The sequence below is a fragment of the Puntigrus tetrazona genome, chromosome 7, assembly GCF_018831695.1.
Source record: "Puntigrus tetrazona isolate hp1 chromosome 7, ASM1883169v1, whole genome shotgun sequence".
Lineage (NCBI taxonomy): Eukaryota > Metazoa > Chordata > Actinopteri > Cypriniformes > Cyprinidae > Puntigrus > Puntigrus tetrazona.
In genome coordinates, this window is record NC_056705.1 from 30,095,322 (window position 1) to 30,115,004 (window position 19,683).

At 37.2% G+C, this 19,683-nt stretch overlaps 2 protein-coding genes across 3 annotated transcripts; one reads left to right on the top strand and one right to left on the bottom strand.

The window, feature by feature from the left end:
• Positions 1 to 2,593: 2,593 nt before the first annotated feature.
• On the top strand, positions 2,594 to 19,515 carry LOC122348017 (SH3 domain and tetratricopeptide repeat-containing protein 1). 2 transcript variants are annotated; one of them, XM_043243252.1, is made up of 18 exons: positions 2,594 to 4,520; positions 5,316 to 5,381; positions 6,125 to 6,255; positions 6,337 to 6,442; positions 7,044 to 7,184; positions 7,297 to 7,495; positions 7,576 to 7,652; positions 8,197 to 8,392; positions 8,518 to 8,648; positions 11,768 to 11,800; positions 12,141 to 13,054; positions 14,555 to 15,314; positions 15,486 to 15,666; positions 15,988 to 16,138; positions 16,468 to 16,590; positions 16,727 to 16,877; positions 17,145 to 17,341; positions 18,325 to 19,515. In XM_043243252.1, the coding sequence occupies exons 1-18, from the start codon at positions 4,376 to 4,378 to the stop codon at positions 18,589 to 18,591; spliced, it is 3,969 nt and encodes a 1,322-aa protein (XP_043099187.1). In that variant the 5' UTR covers positions 2,594 to 4,375; the 3' UTR covers positions 18,592 to 19,515. The 2 variants fall into 2 exon arrangements, with proteins under 2 accessions (XP_043099187.1, XP_043099188.1); XM_043243253.1 differs by having other exon boundaries at positions 8,200 to 8,392.
• LOC122348018 (gametocyte-specific factor 1) lies at positions 8,784 to 11,680 on the bottom strand. Its single transcript, XM_043243254.1, has 6 exons — positions 11,408 to 11,680; positions 11,208 to 11,305; positions 9,617 to 9,743; positions 9,444 to 9,527; positions 9,260 to 9,320; positions 8,784 to 9,136 (listed from the first exon to the last, which is right to left on the bottom strand). Exons 1-6 carry the CDS (start codon positions 11,469 to 11,471, stop codon positions 9,046 to 9,048), a joined length of 525 nt encoding a protein of 174 aa, XP_043099189.1. The 5' UTR covers positions 11,472 to 11,680; the 3' UTR covers positions 8,784 to 9,045.
• Positions 19,516 to 19,683: the final 168 nt, after the last annotated feature.

Sequence of the window (19,683 nt, forward strand, 5' to 3'; positions counted from 1 at the left end):
TCTGTGACCACACAGCGCGCATGCGCACCGAGCGCCACATAAGCAGGTACAAAAGACTGGTGATGTGTTGTATCACGCTGCCCTTTCACAGTACATTTTAAATCCCTTTGTTTAAGTTTAAACTTATATCAGTAGAAAAGCGATTTCTTTGAAAAGGAAAACAGCATTTATTTTTTTTTTGCTTAAGGATTGCTGAAATATATTAAGTATATTAATCCATGCATTAAGATGTAACACTTTCAACAGACAAAAATGATCAAGACACAATGATATACACTGACCCAGTGACAAAATGTATAGTAGCCTATTGTTTTATTTGGATAGATAACATTCCTTACATTATAAGAACTTGGTAGACATGATTAGACAGATGAATTAATGCATTATAATTAATGTAATACATTTTTTTATTGATTTATTAATTTATAACTTATATTATTCATAAATATACACTTAGCAAATAATCATGCCACATGCATTTAAAAAGCATGTTTAATTATTTATTCAGATCAAAATGGGACAAATAATTATACACATTTCTAATTTTAGCAAATAAAAAAAATTATGTTGGTGTTCCTCGTTTTGCCTGGTTGAAGGTGGCACCTCTAGAGAATCCCCAGAATGCAGTGTGACTTCCTGCGTTTTGCCAAAAGATGGCGCCCGCAGATAAATCATTAATCTTACACTTGTTCGAGGCATTTTTGTTTTTGCCATTTATAATAAATAGAAAGAAAAGGAACAGGCCGAAAATAATAGAAAAGTTACTGTTCGTTTTTTGTATAAAATTCAGATATTATTGAAGGCTATATAATATCTGTAAAGACGTTATTTGAAGCTTTGAAGCATATTTAGAACAAACAAATAAAACGAATAAAAGAAGTAAAAGGTCACATTTTCTCTAATCTACATCTAATTTTGCTAAGCATTTTTTGTTATTTAATTAGTTTTGGTGCACTTTTTAATTATTTCATTCTATATAAATAAAACACGAGTAACAAAGTGTACAATAAAGTTCGATCAAAGCTTTAAATATAAAGGTGATCAAAAAAGGTTTACCCCTAGAACAGTGTATAATCGCGTATCTGTTTTGCATAAATGCTTCCTAAATAATTTCTTCGGGTTTTTTAGGGATGCTCATGGCAGATTATGGAGAAAAGTTTTGAAATTTGAATTTTGAAATCTTGGAAAGAGAAGCAGAGGATTTTCGAGCAGGTCAAATACATCTGCTCACATCTGGATGAATCTGCTGGTATATGCTGATCTCCTCATCTGTGACACCCTTAGTCTTTTTATCAACATTACATGTTCAGAGGGTTACTGACATTACTCCCTCTTAGCATGTTTCACCACGCTCACTTCCGGTGCTACAACATCCCGAAGGTGACATTTATTAGGATTTATGTGTGACAATAAATTATAATTTACATCTTAAATAAAACATACATGCTACCATTACCATATTATTATTGCAGCCGCTAAACAGCAGCTTAAAGGGGACAATTATCACGCCCTATCTGTCATCTGCTCTCAGAGAGGAAAGTCAGTGCAAGTTTCCCGTGAATTCAACCCCTAAAAACGTCTTGAATGATAAAGGGCAGTTAGTGGAGTCTGGTGCTCTGCAGGCATGTTCTACATTACGTTTCATAACGCAGGTCTTTAAATGATAAAACACAGTGAAACTTTATCAATAGCAACACATTTATCCTGGTGCCAGTAGTGTAAGTCCCAGAGCTGTTTAAATTCCCATGTTGCATAGACAGAGAACAATACATAAAATGAGCAGAAATGGTGTGAGCAGACTTATAAATCTATTTACTGAACATACGCCGACCTTCAGTGACAAACATGCCCTAATAGTGGGTTATGTTGTCCATGGCATCTGCTATTAAACAGATACTATTGTTAGCTTTTCAGTAAAAGTGAAACAACTATGATGCCCAAGACATTACATGAATGTAAATGAAGTATAAAAACAGAAAAAAACTCTGTCCTTATATATAGCTTTGTTTCCAAAAACAGATAACTTTTCCAAAATCATGTTTTTTTTCATTGATTCAATTAATCTCAATCAAACTATAGTTAGTTTTTGAAATGGGGTTTTATTGTGTTTGTTTATACTCAACATTTACTGCTAAATAAATTAATTGTTCAAAATCAAAATACAAAATCATAGCAAGGAAATTGTATTACTCATAGTGTAGCGCTTGTGACAACTAGCCCCAATATGGTATTAGTGAAACTCTGATCACAACAAGCTTTATTTAATTAATTTCTTATCAGTTACTTATTTACAACATGTTTTTTTAAATTACTGTAATCTAAGGGACCTTTAATCCAAGGAAAGGATATTTTCATAGTCGCAGAAAAGACCTTCTTACAGTGTCAATGCATCGGAGCACGTAGCAAGGATCTAAATCGTAAAGAGACATTCATTTGCAAGGCAGAACCAGAAACTCATGTAGTTTGAGCACAAAAGTTTTATTAGCATTAACTTGACTGAACACACAAGCATAAATGCATTCATACAGGGGGAAAGTGCAAAGGCTTGATAGCAAACCAGAGAACAAAACTATGAAAAGTTAACCACCTGTAAACCATCAGTGCCATTTACACTAAACACTAAACCTGTTTAGCTTAGCTAAACGTATGATACTTGCGTTGCCTCCTTGGTGAGGGTTCAGATGCGGTCTTGGATGAATGTCTTGATGGTTCCAGGGTTTTAGACTTGCACTCACGTTCCTCTGGTGTGAAGAGTGATGAACTCCAAAGATGTCCTGACTCGTGATGATTGAGGGTTTCTTCCCAGGTAAAATATGAAAAGAGCTAAGTGATCTGCTGGTTAAAAGAAAGTCAAGGCGGCAAGGCCTGGCACAAACTTAAGGGTTGCAGAGGTACTCAAATTCACATCTTCTCAGCGTCCCACAGAACAGCAGCTTGGGCGGGGGTCCCGCTTTCAGAGGACAAGAAGTCGTGAGACGTGGAAGAGACCAAAAAGAAAAGAAGACTGGGGCGCGACACACCTCTTGTGGGTCAAAGAGCCAATGATATCTTGAACTTTTGGGGGGAGAGTTTTATGACTCTTTGTCTCTAAGCATGCTAATTTGCTTATGCATTGGATTGGAGATTAATAGACAACTAGTAAAGATTCTTCGAACCCTAATATTTAGCAAATACATTAACATGTAATATACACTCTCAGTTAGATCACGTGAAATTAACTAGTGATTTGTAATAAACATGCATTAAACATAATACAAAGAGACTTACACAAGAACAATAACAAAATATATGTGACCTGAAGGATGTGTGTGCCCATTCAAGGTTTTCCTGTAAATTAATTAGACAAGAGGTCCTTTGTTGAGGACCAGTGTTATCAGTTGGTTGCCAGGAGAACCAGAGGCTTGTTTTTGGAGATGTCTTTTTTACAGCATTTGACATTAATTGCTTTTATCAATTTAACCTATGATAATCTTTTTAATGGAAATATTGGTTAATCTATATGATATTGTGACATATCCTCATTTATGATCATGAACATGGCTGTAAATTACTTTGCTGTTTTGCTGTGAACATATTTAATGTCATTTTCTCAACATTTTACATTTAGCAAACCCTTTTATCTGAAGAAACTTTATCAGTTTGAAGTAGTGTAGCCATGCTCTAAGTTTGAGCATCAGGAAAGTGCTTCTCCACATTTATTCAGGTTGAAATGTAAATATGTTTACAAACAAATGTTAAAATATAGTTACAGTACTTTTTATAACGTTCGCACGGCTAAGTTAATAATAAGCATCACATGTTATTGTTTAATATATGCATTATGCTAGAAAATCTCTGAAAGCACCGATATTGTGTGTTATAAAAAGAATGAACCTTTACAAAAAACTTAATTTAAGAAAGGGGTGTTAATTTTAATTTTTTTCCTTTTAATGTATAACTGTATTGAAGCCAACTAGGGTACGTTTACCCCCGCAATAAAAATTGTACCCATAAACTCTTAAAACGCTTTTCTTTAGGCAACCAGAGAGGAAAGGGAAATGCTGACACTCTTCCTCTGAAGTTTTTCTGAGATCACCCAAATACACAGAGACACACCTACTAAGTTTACACTCATAATACAGACCACCAGCAACACTTCTTCACTCACACCGTCTGATTATTAACTTTAAAAAAACAAAACTGCTTACTGATGCCAAAATCATACACCACGCGCCTCCTGCAGGATTGGACGAAGTAGCTGGACCTTCGTTTTCTCTTCCCCTTCACTATTAAAGTCTTAAGATCAGTTCCGTCACCTGCGCGCTTTTCCGAGGTGTCGCGCGATGAGCGCGTGATCGACCTCACCACTCGCCTCTCCTCGCGGAGCTCTGTCGGGATGTCCGCCGCGGTTCGTAGAAACTCGTCCAAAACCGGGAACGGCTTGGAGTCCGGTCCGGACGGAATTCGGGAGATGCGCCGAGAACCGTCCGCTGAGTCCACGCGCAATGAATTCGATAAGATGATGGAGTCTTCATCTAGAGGTAGGCAATCGAGAGGAATAAAGTGTTTCCTAACATATGTGTTATGCGTTCATGTTAATCTCACGGTTTGAACCATTTGGTCATACATATTGCACTGCACGATTTATAAACAGGCCTATGAAAATAATATTTACTTTTAGCCCAGTTTCTCAATAAAGCGAATATATCGGATAATTCTGAATAACTGTAGCGCTTTGGTTTGAGGAGATGTTGCTCTACAAGTGCTGACCGTTGACTTCTAAAATCCTAGCTGTTGTTTTGGATCTCACTGACATTAATGCGTTGGAAATCATTTTATTTACCTTTTCAGTGTCCTTCAGTTTCCATCCTGTTATGCTTTAGTAAAATCCCTTAAACTAACAATGACATCATCCTCCTGGAAGTGACATCACCATTTTGGTGGTATTACAAAAGCACAAACGTCAATATTAGTGATGGATTCAGTTATGTTTCGTGGTATTAACTGGCATGTCTCTAAAACATTTAAAATGTCGGTATACTGTAAGTTAAGCTACCGGTATACACTACATAATGATTAACAGGGTTTCATTTCCATCCTGTTACACTGAAAGAAATAGATCGATTGAATTTGGTAAGTGGTTGTTTACAATCTTTCAATTTTTTTTTTAAATAAATTGATTGCAAACATTTACCTCATCATTTTTTTGTGTAGTTGACTACAGTATTTTTACAAGACTAATGTAAAATTCCTCAACTTACAACACAATTATAGTAAAGTGAAAAAAACGGCATTACAGAAATTAAGTTTCAGGGAGCGTGTCTTTTTCTTTTCAGACTTTAAGACCTCAAGAGGAAGCATCAAATGTACTTCAGGACCTCCTGATGATAATATACCAACAGGTGAGTCCAGCTCTCCATAAAATACTTAATTCCACTTAATGACTGATGTGAAGAAATCCTGCTTAATGTCCTACATTTTCTTAATCACGTAATAAAAATTACTGTAGAAAACTGGCGGTTCTTGGCTAGCGTACTCTGAGACAAGTTAATTTATTCACCCTTTTGATATTTTTCAAACCTTAATGAAACACAAATAAAGATATTGTAAATGTTTGTAACCAAACTGTTTTGGTAACCGTAGACCTCCACCGAAGTGCTCCTGAGAGATTTCTCAAAATATCTCTTTTTATGTTCCACCGTAGAAGGAAAGGATGAGTATTTGACAGAACTATGCCTTAAATTGAACTCTGACCCGCTTTGGTGACACATTTTTTTATAAAAGTAACTTTTAGCGATCATACATTGGACTTTACGAAGCCCATTGACTGTCATTTATTAACCCTTTCTGTTAAACACAGCAATGAAACATCACATGAGTATGGTAAAACACAACATCTGAACCATGGATATTGCTCCTGAGATGAATGTTTTAGAATATATTTGAGTAGTAGAACTAGACCTGGAATTTACAGCAGTATAAAGGTTTGGTTTATTATGTCACCTTATAGTAACCGATCACTAATTCACTTTCCTTACACATTTACTCGAGCCGACTGGAATATTTTCCATGCGTAGGCTCATCTGTTAGCGATTGATGCAGTGGTGGATATAATGTTAACTGTATACGCCGTTTCCTGTTGCAGTATTGGCTATGCAGCTGGCTATGGTGGAGGGTCCGGATCGACTTCCTGCCGATGAGGGCACACAGGAAGTGCTTTGCAGGAAGCTTTGTGTGCTGGAAGCCGACCTCTCAGGGGTCGTGACCTTAATCTCTGTATGGTCACTTCTGTTCAGACGTCATAAAATATTCAAAACCAATTTAAACATTTAACATACTCACTTCTCCGTCTTGCAGGAGCTGTCTGCTCATTTTGTGTCCATCAACAGTGAGGAAAAGACTATATTTATCACCTTTAAAACACTCGAAGAAATATGGAAGTTCAGCACATACCACAAAATGGGTCTGTTCTTATTTTAGTGCCACAGATATAATGTTATATGAATTTATTAATAATGCCAAGTACTGTAAGTACGGGTGTGCTACCAAAAGTCAGAAAGTTTCTTTAGTGCTCAACAAAACTGCATTTGATTCAAAATACAGTAAAAACGGTTATATTGTGAAATGATTATGATTAAATGAATCCCATGATCATAAGAAATCCAAAATGATGATTTGGTTCTCATGAAACATCATCTATTATAAAAAGTAGATTTTTTTATATGCTTCATTATTTTGTGAAATAAATACATTACATGATGCATTAAAATGTTTAGGGTAAGATAGATTTGAGTAAGAGAAAAAGGGGAAAATGTTTACTTTTCAGCTTTAAAGATGCCTTAAATTAATATGTTGAAGAGGATTTCTATTTCATAAAAATACTGTTCTATTTTGAAGTGTTCATCAAAGAATCCAACATTGATGATAAGAACCAATATTGGCTTAGTGCACCAAAAGCAATTGAGCATCAAATCAGCATATTAGAACAGTAATCAGTAGTGTAGGCCTATATTAAAAGATGATATCTTATAAGACTTAATTACCAAATGTGTCATTTCCACCAGGCTTCTTGGGTCAGTGTATGGAAAACCTTCTGATGAACCAGGAGTTCTGGTTAATCTCCCTTGATCAGCATTCGGGAATTGAGATCTCAATCAAAGAGGAGACACTAAATCTGATGTATAGAGGCTTTCTAATGCAAGAAGGTAAATAAACAGTGTTTATGCACACTATATACTTTATATTTGGCATATACTGGCACACATATGCGTGAACATCCCCGCTACTTGTAATAAAACGGTACTGTTCACATTTTAGGGTCTTTCTTTGGATGCTGCACAGCAAATCAGATGTTTGATAGCTCTACGTCAGGTAGCGACCTTTATCTGGAGAAGGGGGATATCGCTTTGTTTGAGCCTCCATTCCTAGGATCGGGTTGGACAGTGCTGTCACTTGCAGATGGAGCTAGAGGAACCAAACCAAAACCGGCTCTGGAGCCGGTCATCCCCTTTCATGAGTACGTGTCACCTTCTGAATTTCATATTAACTTATTGACGTAAAATCAACAGAACAATGGCACTGTTTTAACTTTCCAAGGTGGTTTCTAAAGTCCTGCCCAGAGAGTATATTAGTGGGTGGTGGTAAGGACACAAGCGACCTTCCCTTCCAGATTGGTGAGAAAATATTTAAATTATTGTATTTTATTTTATGTATCCTGTTTTGTGTTCTACAGTTGGTAAGATTTAGTAAATGCTTTTGAAAAAGGTCTCTTAGGCTCACCAGGGATGCATTTATTTGATCAAAAATATAGTAAAAACGGTAATAATGTGAAATATTTAAAATGTTTTAATATGTTTTAAAATGTAATTCATTCCTGTGAAGACAAAGCTGAATTTACTCCAGTAACCACTGTAATCACTGATTTGGTGCTGAAGTATTGTTGGTATCTTTAATGTAGTTGAAATGATTGTGCTGCATTTTGTTTTTGAAATCAGATTCTTTGATAAATAAAAAGTTTAAAAAAAAGTCATTTGAAAATGATCGAGGGTAAGTGAAGAGAGGAGATAGGTACAACCTGCGCATAAAGTATGAATTAACTCTTGAGATGTATATATTTTTAGGAACTAAAAATAAAAACCAAAATAAAACAATGGAACAATGTGGCATTGTCATAATCACAGTTTTAATTCTAGCACATTGCACCAATATCTCTCACAGCAGTCGGGGTCTGTGAGGCCACAGAAGAGCATGATGCCGGTGGACCAGATGAACTGAGTTTCCAGGCTGGTGAACGAATCATCATCCTAGGCCTACTGGTGGCTGGTTTTGATTGGTTTATGGGAAAATTGGAGAGAACTGGGGATATCGGACTTGTCAAAACCAACCTGGTCAAAACGACGAGTTCATTTTGTGAGTAAGTGCTCTTGTCATTTTATGAATACTTCAAGTAATATTTCTGTTGTGTGGTTTGTCATGAATGACACAATTTTCACAATTTCATGCACAGTACTTTATACCTTTATCCTGTGCTTCCATTAGATCATCTGACATATTCTTGAAAGACGAGGACAGACAAATTGCTACCTTAGATCAGGACAAAATTAAAGAAGAAACTATTGCTTTATTGAAGAAAACATGCCAGTCTGATGTTGCCACGAACTACAAACTCGGTAAGGCTCACAGAGAGTTGAACCGTAACATTTTAGCATTTATAAATGATGTTTTATTTGCCTTCACAACAGTATCTGTGCTACGAACAGCATCTGTCTTAAGAAAAAACTTTTTTTTTACCGAAAAGAGGCGTCCCTAACAGACCACAGAGGTAGAATTACAGGCACAAAGCAAAAACACATGAATTAAAGTCTTGTATTCTGTATATCCTGGTCATAAGCTTTTCTTTTGTGCGGTGTAAACACAGCTAAGAACCTAAACCCTCTTTGCTGCTCCACCTTTGGGAAACTAAACTGAAGATGAGGAAACTAATTTGTCACTGCAAGAACTAGTGACGTATACAAGAACCAACACTGTACAGGAATACTCTTGACAAGGTTGACACACAAAAAAACCCTAAAAAAAACCTGTACAGCTGCTCATCCAGGGAAGAACCCGTGGTGCTCGGAGACCGGCAATCACATTGCTGGAAGTGCTGGGGTTTTCCCTAATACAAAGAGAGACGTGCCGTCATGATTAAGTGAAGATTAACCTGATCTGATCAAAGTATCCATTACAAAATGAAAATGCACATTCCGTAATGTCGTTGCGAACATAGCTCTATACCGACCTGAGAGGTTTGGACGCATCCACGACAAAAGATGGCACTGACGTTACATGCTTGTCCACCTCTGTAAGGCACAGACACAATCCAATGTTAAAAAGCCCATATTGTGCTCATGTACGAGTTCAAAAATCACATGGTTGGGGTATAATAGCTCGCCGTTAACTTAGGATACAGATCTAAGTGTTACCTTCATCCCAATCTTCATCACAAACAGGCGCAGTCCAGGTGCTCACCGGGATTTGAAACTTGCCATCAGTCTTGTCACTGGCCACTGCCATTGAACATTAAGTATGCTTTATGAACGGAGTGTGTCTGCAGTAATCGGACATGATGAAGGTTCAGGGGTTAAACGGAGCTTACCGCAGGTAACATTAACAGAGCACTTGTCCACACAGGTCGAGATGTGATGGGACAGCTCGTGTTTCTTCATCAAGTGGCGTGCATTGAACGGACAAGTCCATAACTCGCCAATCAATTCAGGATGATTCTACAAATGGCATTTAGACCAGATATTTATCAGTGGTCAAATACCCCACGTTTTTTGTAAATAGGCTCATTTTCCAACTGCCCTTAAACAGTTGAGTTTTACCGTTTTGGAAGACATTCAGCTGATTTCCAGGTCTGGCGGTAGCACTTTTAGCTGTAGCTTAGCATAGATCATTGGATCTCATTAGACCGTTAGCATCACTCTCAAAAATGACCATATTTTTCCCTATTTAAAACTTGACTATTCTATTGTTATATCATGTACTAAGACCCAACGAAAAACTTTGCCGAAACGGAACATTGATATTAAATCATTAACTTGGTAATGCCATGACAATTCAGACAGTCTGTTTCGTAAATTCATGTTATAGAATTCATCTACGCAAATGTTTAGTTTAATTTAGTTTTTTTTTTTTTTTTGACCTAATGTTATTTGAAATGGCAGCCTTCTTTCTTTTACATTCTTACATGTTCCTTTTTTTTTGGATACATACTGTATGCTGGACTAATTATTTAAACTATACCCATTTCTCATAATCAAATGCAAACTAACATTCTGCCTCCATCCAATCAACAGCCGACTGATAGAACATCAGCTTGCACTGAATCCAAGATGCTTCAAGAAACCTACCTGCAAAGCTGCAGTACTGTTAAATGTTTTAGGCACTTGTGTAAAAATGCTTTAAAATGAGGACGCCATCAAAAATAACTTCTATTAACTAAATAAACAAACATTGGTGTGACCGGCCCTAGGCGTAGCTTTTCAGGCAGGTCTCTTGGAGCATCTTGGAGACATTACCAGTTCTTCTGGATCTAGTCTGTCTCAGTTTGTTCGGTTTCTTCATGTAATTCTAGACAGACTGGATGATGATGACATAAGATCTCTGTGTGGAGCACTGGCTGTTGACTTTTTTTTCTTCTGAATCATTAATTGCAAAATTAATGTTTGGAAATGTAAACTGATATTTCCTACAGCAAAAGATATAAATAACTATATTAGCTGGTGAAAATACTAGTGCTTTAATAATTTTAACCAACCACTGTATTTAATAAATGTTTAATCTCAGGACTTCAATTCTATTTCATCATAGCTGCTTTGTTGTTGCATACTGGTGTGTGAAAACCAATCCCATTAGACTGAATTCACTATTACTTTTATTAAATGTAAATATTAAACTGCTGTTGTATCACTGAAATGCTAGTAAGTCAAATTACAGATTTGCCTATTTTTCACTCAAGTGGACCGTTCACAGTATATTTTGTAAGCCTAAAGTTACATCTTGACTCTTTTGTTTTTTCGTGTTTATTAAGTTACTATAAAAATGTTAAATAATTCTAAGTAATGGTGTGGCCACATTGAATGTTTACCGATTGAGAACGGATAATAGCTCATAACAGAACAGCGCAGGGATGAAAAAATGAAGAAAAAGTACAGTTTTTGTTGTGGATGCTTCTGTACACGCACCTTCCTGCATTTGATGAGATGGTATGGGAACCGACAGGCCCGGATCAGATGATGAGGGTCATATGGGCACAACAACAGTTTGTCAGGGTTGCAGAAATCTGCGAAAACCGTAATAACGAAAACAAGTGTGGAATAATATAAACAGATGTCATAGTGCTAATGTTACTGGCGCGCCATCGTCAGCGCTGTCCGCTTTTTACCTTGAACTTCTTCCCATCGTGGAGCTGTTAAACCCGGCGTCGAGTCGCTGCCTTTCTTCGGCATCTTTCTTAGTCACTGTCCAGCGGATTTAAACGCTTATTACGAAGCAGGCAGCACAGGGAAACAACAGTTCTGGACTTACAAAGATAAGACGTTACTGCTCGTGTTCTGCCGCGCAATCAATAGTTCTAGCACCTGACGTGATTTACATGATTCGGCCACTTGAGGCGCTAAAGCGCACGGACGTTACCCGACATCACGTGAAACATGACTTGATAACATATTTGTATTTACGTTTTTTAAAAATCTTTATTGTTTCATTTAAAAAACTGTTGTTTTATTTGTTTTACATACCACAGATTTGGTGAAAGAAATTCCAGGTTCAGTTCAAAGTGAGTAAATATATCTATCTATCTATCTATCTATCTATCTATCTATCTATCTATCTATCTATCTATCGGCCTATCTATCCATCTATCTATCTATCTATCTATCTATCTATCTATCTATCTATCTATCTATCTATCTATCTATCTATCCATCTGTCTTTCTGTCTGTATCTATCTGTATCTATCTATCTATCTATCTGTCTTTCTGTCTCGTGAAATTTATGTGCAAAGACCCTTTTTTGCATTTAATCAACTAATGTCTAGATCGATGTGTTTCGCCGGCTAATTAAAATAATGTTCTTCTTTAAACACATTTATTTATATTTTTACTCTTTGTCTCCAGACAAGACTCATCAGACAGAATTAAACAACCTGAAAGCGAAAGCCCAGCACATTTTGAGCGAGACAGATGAGTCTCAAAGAAATGATGTTTCTTCAGTCAGCATCACGCAGCAGATGAAGAAAGAAGCTGAAGATACAGAGTCGTCTCGGGAAACCCCTCGTTTCTCTGTGCGCTTTGAGCAGGACAGCACCGGTGCAGATGAACATCACGAGCTTCTTTCATTCTTGAGCAGCCGTGACCTCCAGCCGGAGTTCCTGCTTCTGTACAGGGCTTACCCAGAATTCCTCATGTCACATTTCGAGGGTCACTCTGATGAAGAGGAGATAGTGGCGTATTTAGGCGCTGTCCGAGAACTGGCGCGAAAGAAGCGTGCCTCGTGGGCTCAGAGCCGAATTTGTTTTCTTCTTGGACAGCTTTGTGCAGGAAGGTCAAAGTTCTCTCAAGCTCGGGTTTATTTCGAGGAAGCCTTGAATGTACCCAGGGACTGTTTCACAGACATGTTTCTGCTCTCTGCCATTTACTCCAACCTGGCAATCATCTACCTGACACAGAAGAACCATGAAAAATGTTTCAGTTTTTCGGAGCGCTGGTCCGCTTTGTTGATGGCTGTCCCGGATTGTTTGTTTGGCTGTGAGGATCCTGAGGTATTAAAATATGTACTAAAAAAAGCTGTGCTGGCTAAGAATCAGCCTGCTGAGGCACGGGCCTGCTTCCTCCTGGCGAAGCTCCACCTGAAGCTTAAAGACGGCGCCAGTGCAATCCCATTCATTGAAAGGCTTTGGATCCTTGTTGATGAAGTTCCCGAGGCATGTGACGAGACATTGAGCCAAGTTTTCCTGGTGTTAGCAAGACTCTACAGTGACCAGAGACAGCCACGCTTGGCTGAAAGCTGTGCAAAGCGAGCATCGCTTCAGGTGAATCGTTTCAGAAATTAATGGGAAGTTGACAAAAACACAAAAATCAGCTGAATTCGTGCAAACTACAGATCTGCCGCAATGCAGAAAAAAGCACACTTTAATGATGGGGTAAAACTAAAACATCAAGGGTGCAAAACCAACACATCCACACACACACACATATAGAAATATACACTTTCAAATGAACTGGTGCGGTTATAAGCATATAGCCATAACAACTCAATACTGAAATAAGAGGTTAAAATTAGATCAGACCCTGAAGGATGAAGCTCTGATAAAAGATTCCTGTTCATTTTTGTTACTTTTTATAGAAATTTTGTCTAACAAAATGCTTTCTCTGTGTTCAGTTTTGACTGTAATAATAATATTTAATAACACTGTAGGTGTCCAGTCACTTTTGATTGTGAAGATCACAAGTATGGCTTCCAAATAAGGAGAGGGTTAAGTCAGTTATTGTCTGTTGACAAGTGACTGTTGTTAGACTCCTTTTGCAAACAAACATTTTTACAATTAATGACTAAATAAATGTTTGGAAATGTAAACTGATATTTCCTATTGACACACTACAGCAAAAGATAGAAATGACTCACCATTTTTTAAATAATTGGTCAGTTAAAATAATTTGGCTACCACTGTATATATATTAGCACTGTTAAATGATTAATCGCATCCTAAATATTGTACAGTGTATATTTAGTCAAGATGTCTGCATCAAAAGAATTTTACAAAACTGATTTTATGTCCAAAGAAAATGTAAGTTTTATGTCCATATTAAATGTAAGTAAAGTGTCTACTTTTAAGGTCTTAGATAGGTTTTTGAAGAATAAAATGTCGAAATTTGGCATTTTGGCAATCGACATTCAGTGTAACACAATATCTATGTAAAAATTCAAACAACTTATTCGGACTTGTACATACTTAAATATATAAAAGATAAAATAAATTGTAATTAAATTAAAATTATTATTATTTATGCTAAAACACAGTATATGTACTGAAAATATGTACATTTATAATCTTTTATATTTTATATAAATATATTTACTATATAAACATAATTGTTTTCTTAAATGTATACATTTGTGTGTTTGTATATATATTCACATAATGTACAAAGTACACACACATATATTAAACAAAAACATTTTTAATGCGATTAATCACAATCATTTGACACATGATATATATATATATATATATATATATATATATATATATATATATATATATATATATATATATATATAGATAGATATAATTACATGTCATATAATTATTAATTATTAAAACACATTTAATTGATGAAGCAAATAATATAAATTAAGATGAATGCATTTATACATTAAAAAATTATCATTATAAAAAATAATTAAACAATAAATGTAATAGTTAATACACTTACTAATATATTAGTTAATTAACTGAATTTAAAAATTACCTAAAAATGTTCAAATTAATTATATAAATTGACATGTATTTATCCGTTCTCTTTCACAGGTAGGAGCCACTGCGTCACACTGTCTTTGTAGTATCTCTCTATTGTTGGAAAATGCATCAGAGCTGTATGGAGTGGCCATCCCAACACAAGTGGCTCCATACCTGACCCGTGCCACTGCTTTAGGGCCCTCCAGTAAGGAGCCTGTGCTGGGTCATATCCACGCTCTGTGTTTGTCCTGGCTTTTCCACATCCACAGCATGCCTGACAGAGCTGTTCGCTACATGTCCACTGTCCTCGACCACGGCGGCATGTCCAGTGTTGGCCAGTCAGACACTACAGCTGCTCTCCTGTGGTTGGCGTGGCTGTACATCTGCGACCAGCAACCCGGCACAGCCCTGGAAGTGCTAGACGTCGTGCTGTCATCGCTTCCCGAGCACTGTACTACTCAGCTGGAAGGAGTGGTTTACAACATGCGGGCCATTTCATACAGACATTCAGCGGACATCCGACAGGCCGCTGAGAGCTACCGGGCTGCAATTGAGATATGCGAGGAGTTTGAGGATAGACGCAACTGGGCCATAGCACTGGCCAACTTTGGATTCATGTGTTTGCAAATCAAGGCGAAACGACTGGCAGAGGAATACCTCACTCAGTCAGTGGAGCTGTTCTCCGAGCTCGAGGACGAAGAGCATGAACTCAGTTTTATTTTAGTGCTTCTGGAGTTGGGGAAACACTTCGTTTCCCGAGGAAACCATGAGAGTGGCAAGATATACTACGAATGGGCCTTACTGAGTGCCATATTTATCAATCACATTGATAGTAAGTTTATCATAATTGTTTTAGTGCAAGTATCAGTATATAGAACAGTTTGATGAAAGAAAAGTCCACATCCAGTCCAGTTCTCTGTGGATAAATTCAGACCCTGGGATGGTCTGTTATCAGGTTTGATGATCACCAGACTCACCTGTCATATTTTTTGTATGACAACAGGCCAGCTGCAGGCCACACGTCACCTGTGTGAGCTTTATGAGGAGGTGTGTCCGGATGAAGCCCAGTGTATCATCTACAACGAGCACCAGCTGAACCTTCTTCAGCGGATAGGAGACAAGAGCTCAGAGGGAGAGATACTGGAGAAGATCAGCCAGCTGTACCTGAACCTGGCTACCGAGAAGTGAGAACTTGTTATTTTAAGATTTAGTGATGGTTTACCCAGAAATTCTGTTATTTATTACTAACCTTCATATAGTTCATGTACTCACCCTACCTCACTCCATTGTTGTCATTTTATTGGCTTTATTTCTTCTTTTGAACATAAATTAAACATTTTGAAAAATGTTACAATATAGGTTTGGGATGATGACATTTTCATAAAATGATGACATTTTATATTATGGGTGAATCCACGTAACCAGAAGGACATAGCGGTTTAGCCCAAAGCTGTTGCAAAAAGACTCCAGACAGCCTTACTAAAGTCGATCGTTTCGTCTCACAGAGCCAATAGAGCTGCTTTAGATTACACCAAACGAAGCCTGGCCATCTTCATCGACTTGGGCAGAAAACGCAAGGAGGCTCATGCCTGGTTAAAGGCTGGAAAGATTTACCATATCCTGCAACAGACAGAGCTAGTGGACCTCTACGTGCAGGTGAAAACTGCCTTCGTCTTTGCGTTTAGCAGTTTCTGTTCCTGGAACCATAGGCAGGGGGTCCCGCTATTAAGCATGACTAAATTGTAAAAATTATTATACCTAATTTGTCTAAGTGCAGAACACACTACCAACTCCCTCAGTAAATTTTATAATAGGAATTACGTTAATTCGTACATTTTTAGCCACTACTTAATTCCCACACTTCTATTTTTTTCATAAATTTGATGACTTAAATGTTAAAATTAGCAGTAATAAGGGTGTGTGAGTGTGTGTGAGCGCATGTGTTTAAGTAAGCATGAATTAGATTCCTGTTTTCCATGCAACAGGTAGCCCAGGACATGGCTTTGAGCACAGGAGACACGCTCTTCACCCTGGAGATGTTGGAGGCAGCTGGAGATGTGTTCTTCAACAGTTCACAGGACAGGGAGAAAGCCATCTGCTTTTACAGGGTAGGTCACGCACACGTAGGTCACGCACACGTTGTCGACGAACCGTCAGGCCCCTGTTATTTCCTTCATTACAATATTTGTATCAGAAAGCAGCGATTGCGATCGTCATCCTGCAGTTTGTCTGTGTGTTCGTCAGGACCGAGCCCTTCCCATCGCGGTGAAGACGAGCAGCGTGCGCTCTCAGCTCAGACTGTGTAATAAACTTTCAGAGCTCCTGCTGCAGCTGGGACAGTGTTCAGAGGCCATCGAGTACGCTCAAACTGCACTAGACATTAGCTTGAGTCTGGGTAGGTTTCACTCGAACACACTCAAGTACCCCGCAGTTTCATAAGTTCGATTTTGCACGTTCGTACCAGCCTGGCAACGTTTTCCCCTCAAAACCGACTTTTCTAAATCCAAGTTGTTCATCGTATTATACCGATTTATGATCCTTCACAGATTGTGGCTTTCTGCCAGATTTTTAGTATAAAGCACACATGGTAAAGTCATGACGGTACACAGCCAAAAACCTTTAAAGACCGATAACGGGCTTCCCCTTCGTCTTTTCTCAACAGCTGACGGGTTAAATGAGCGGGTGGCCTTCCATCGACTCGCCACACTGTATCATTGTCTGGGTCAGTTTGAAATGGCAGAGCACCACTTTTTGAAAGCCCTGTCCCTGTGCCCCTCACCCCTGCAGTACGACGAGGAAGCCCTGTACTACGTCAGGGTTTACAAAACGCTTGGAGACATCGTCTTCTATGATGTGAAGGTGAGCCACTGGTTACATCACGAAACAATGATAAAACAAGCAGAGATCAATATCGTGAGACTGCAGTAGAATGGGAAATCAGTGTATGGATAGCTTACTTATAGCTGTTGGGATCCAAAGTGAAATGAAAATTGACCAAAAAGAAAAAAACCCTACAGATTGTATATTGACCAGCAGGTGGCAGTATAAATACATACTCAGGTCATTTTATTTCTTCACACCTCAGAAAAGAAGCTTAGTTATTTTTGGAATGAAAATAAAGCGTGAAAAACATGCAATAATCTAACAAAAAAGAAGAAGAAAAACTCGTTTTTCCTTGTTTAGTATGACTGTACAATAGTACTAATAATACTTAGTATTATTAAAAATATTATTTTATTATTGTTTTGTATATTATATAAAATAAAAATAATACATTAATAAATTACTGAAGAAATATATTAATAGTTATTAATAATTCTGTTGTATTCCAACACAAAAATACCTAATATTTGGTAATATTACAATTATTAAAAATTTCTGTAATAATTTACAGAAAGGTTAAATTACATTTCAATACAAAAATTCATATAAATATTTAATAATGTCTTAGCTTTTTGCTGTCAAATGTTATGTTGCTTTCAAAACTATATAGCTTTTATTTTGGTGGAAAATGTGTACAAGTTGATCTTATGTTGACAAAAGATTAATGGTTCTTGATACAGATGCAGATGGTTGTTATATATATATATATATATATATATATATATATATATATATATATATATATATATATGCCAATTAGAGGTGTTTTAATAACTTGGCATTGTTGATAATCAAAACGAAAAGCACACAGCACTAAACTCAATGGCAATTAATACTTAAATCTCTTAACATAATTGTAAGAGTAATATTTTAATCTCTCAAAGGAAAAGAATAGGTCTAATATTTTACTCTCTTAAGAAAACAATGGTTTCTAATATTGTAAGTCTTCTCTGATCAAGGACCCATTCGATGCCGCTGGCTATTATCACTTGGCTCTGGCTGCTGCTATGGATCTGGGCAACAAGAGGTCTCAGCTAGAGCTGTGCACTCAGTTGGCCACCATCTATCACAACTGTCTCATGGACCGCGAACTCTCGCTGTTTTTCTACCAGCGAGCGAGAGTTTTTGCTAACGATCTCCACATTCGCCGTATCAACCTGGCACCAGACTACAGCTTCAGCACCACAGCCCAGTACAAAAACAAAATAACTGGGGCAACAAGATAGAGCCGGGCCGTAATGGGATACGAAACTTCCATGCGCGCTTCTGATCCGACCCGTGTGTGAATTTCCCATGTTTACTTTTATTCGCTGGATGTTCTGTGTATTAGTTGATTTACGGGATGTCTGACTCATGACGCATGTCGATTGGTCCGGCGGGTGTTTACTGGAGTGTAAACAATACAACTTTCAGGCACTGTCCATTTGGCTTAATACCCAATGTTGGAAGTAACCAAAAACACTGATACAACTTTCTTTCTTGTGGAAAATAATAGTCATGTAAAATTGTAGAATTTGTTGTTTTTGGTTTTCCGTTCTGTAAAATCTCATTACCTTGATTTGACACATGCGAGTGATGTCAGTGAACACATCTTACCTCAACAAGGGCTGTTCTGTTTAAGTGCAGAGAATGACAGGAGTTATAGTTTTAAATAAACATTGTGCCTGGTGAAACACACGACTTGGTCCAAGCCCTCCCAGGGAAAACAAATCCACCGGCATAGCAGGGTCCAGTGCCTCGGCTAAAAACATCCCTTGGTCACCAATAAAAAGTGGATGTAATATGTAATTGCTTACAGGATGAATCTAAGTCATTTTTTAAAAATTCAAACCTTTATGCACGTAAAGTCAAGGTCATACAATTCTACAATCAGTTCTACTCTTTTGGGTTTCACCCTAACAATAATTCTGTTGGCATCCAAGCAGTTTATTATGACTCATAATAATAATATCAGACCTAGGCTACAGGAATAATTACATTTGAAATAATTATATCTGAATATTTGTGAATGTTTATTTTGCTCCAGATCCTTACAGTTTCATGTGAAAGATGTACACTAGCATATGCTTTCAGGTAATGGTAATGCATGGTAATTGCAATTCAATTCAATTCAAATGTATTATAATTTCAATTTATATTAAATGCAAATGAACAAAACTGTTTTGTCCCACTTAAACATGAGCAATTCCATAATTATTTCTTGTTTCATAGTGAAACAGGTTTAAAGTATGCTTCAGAACGTACTGACAAGCGTTTGGGAAACTAAAATATATCTTAATGTAATTTCTTTTTTATTTTATGCGTTTAAATGTATTTGC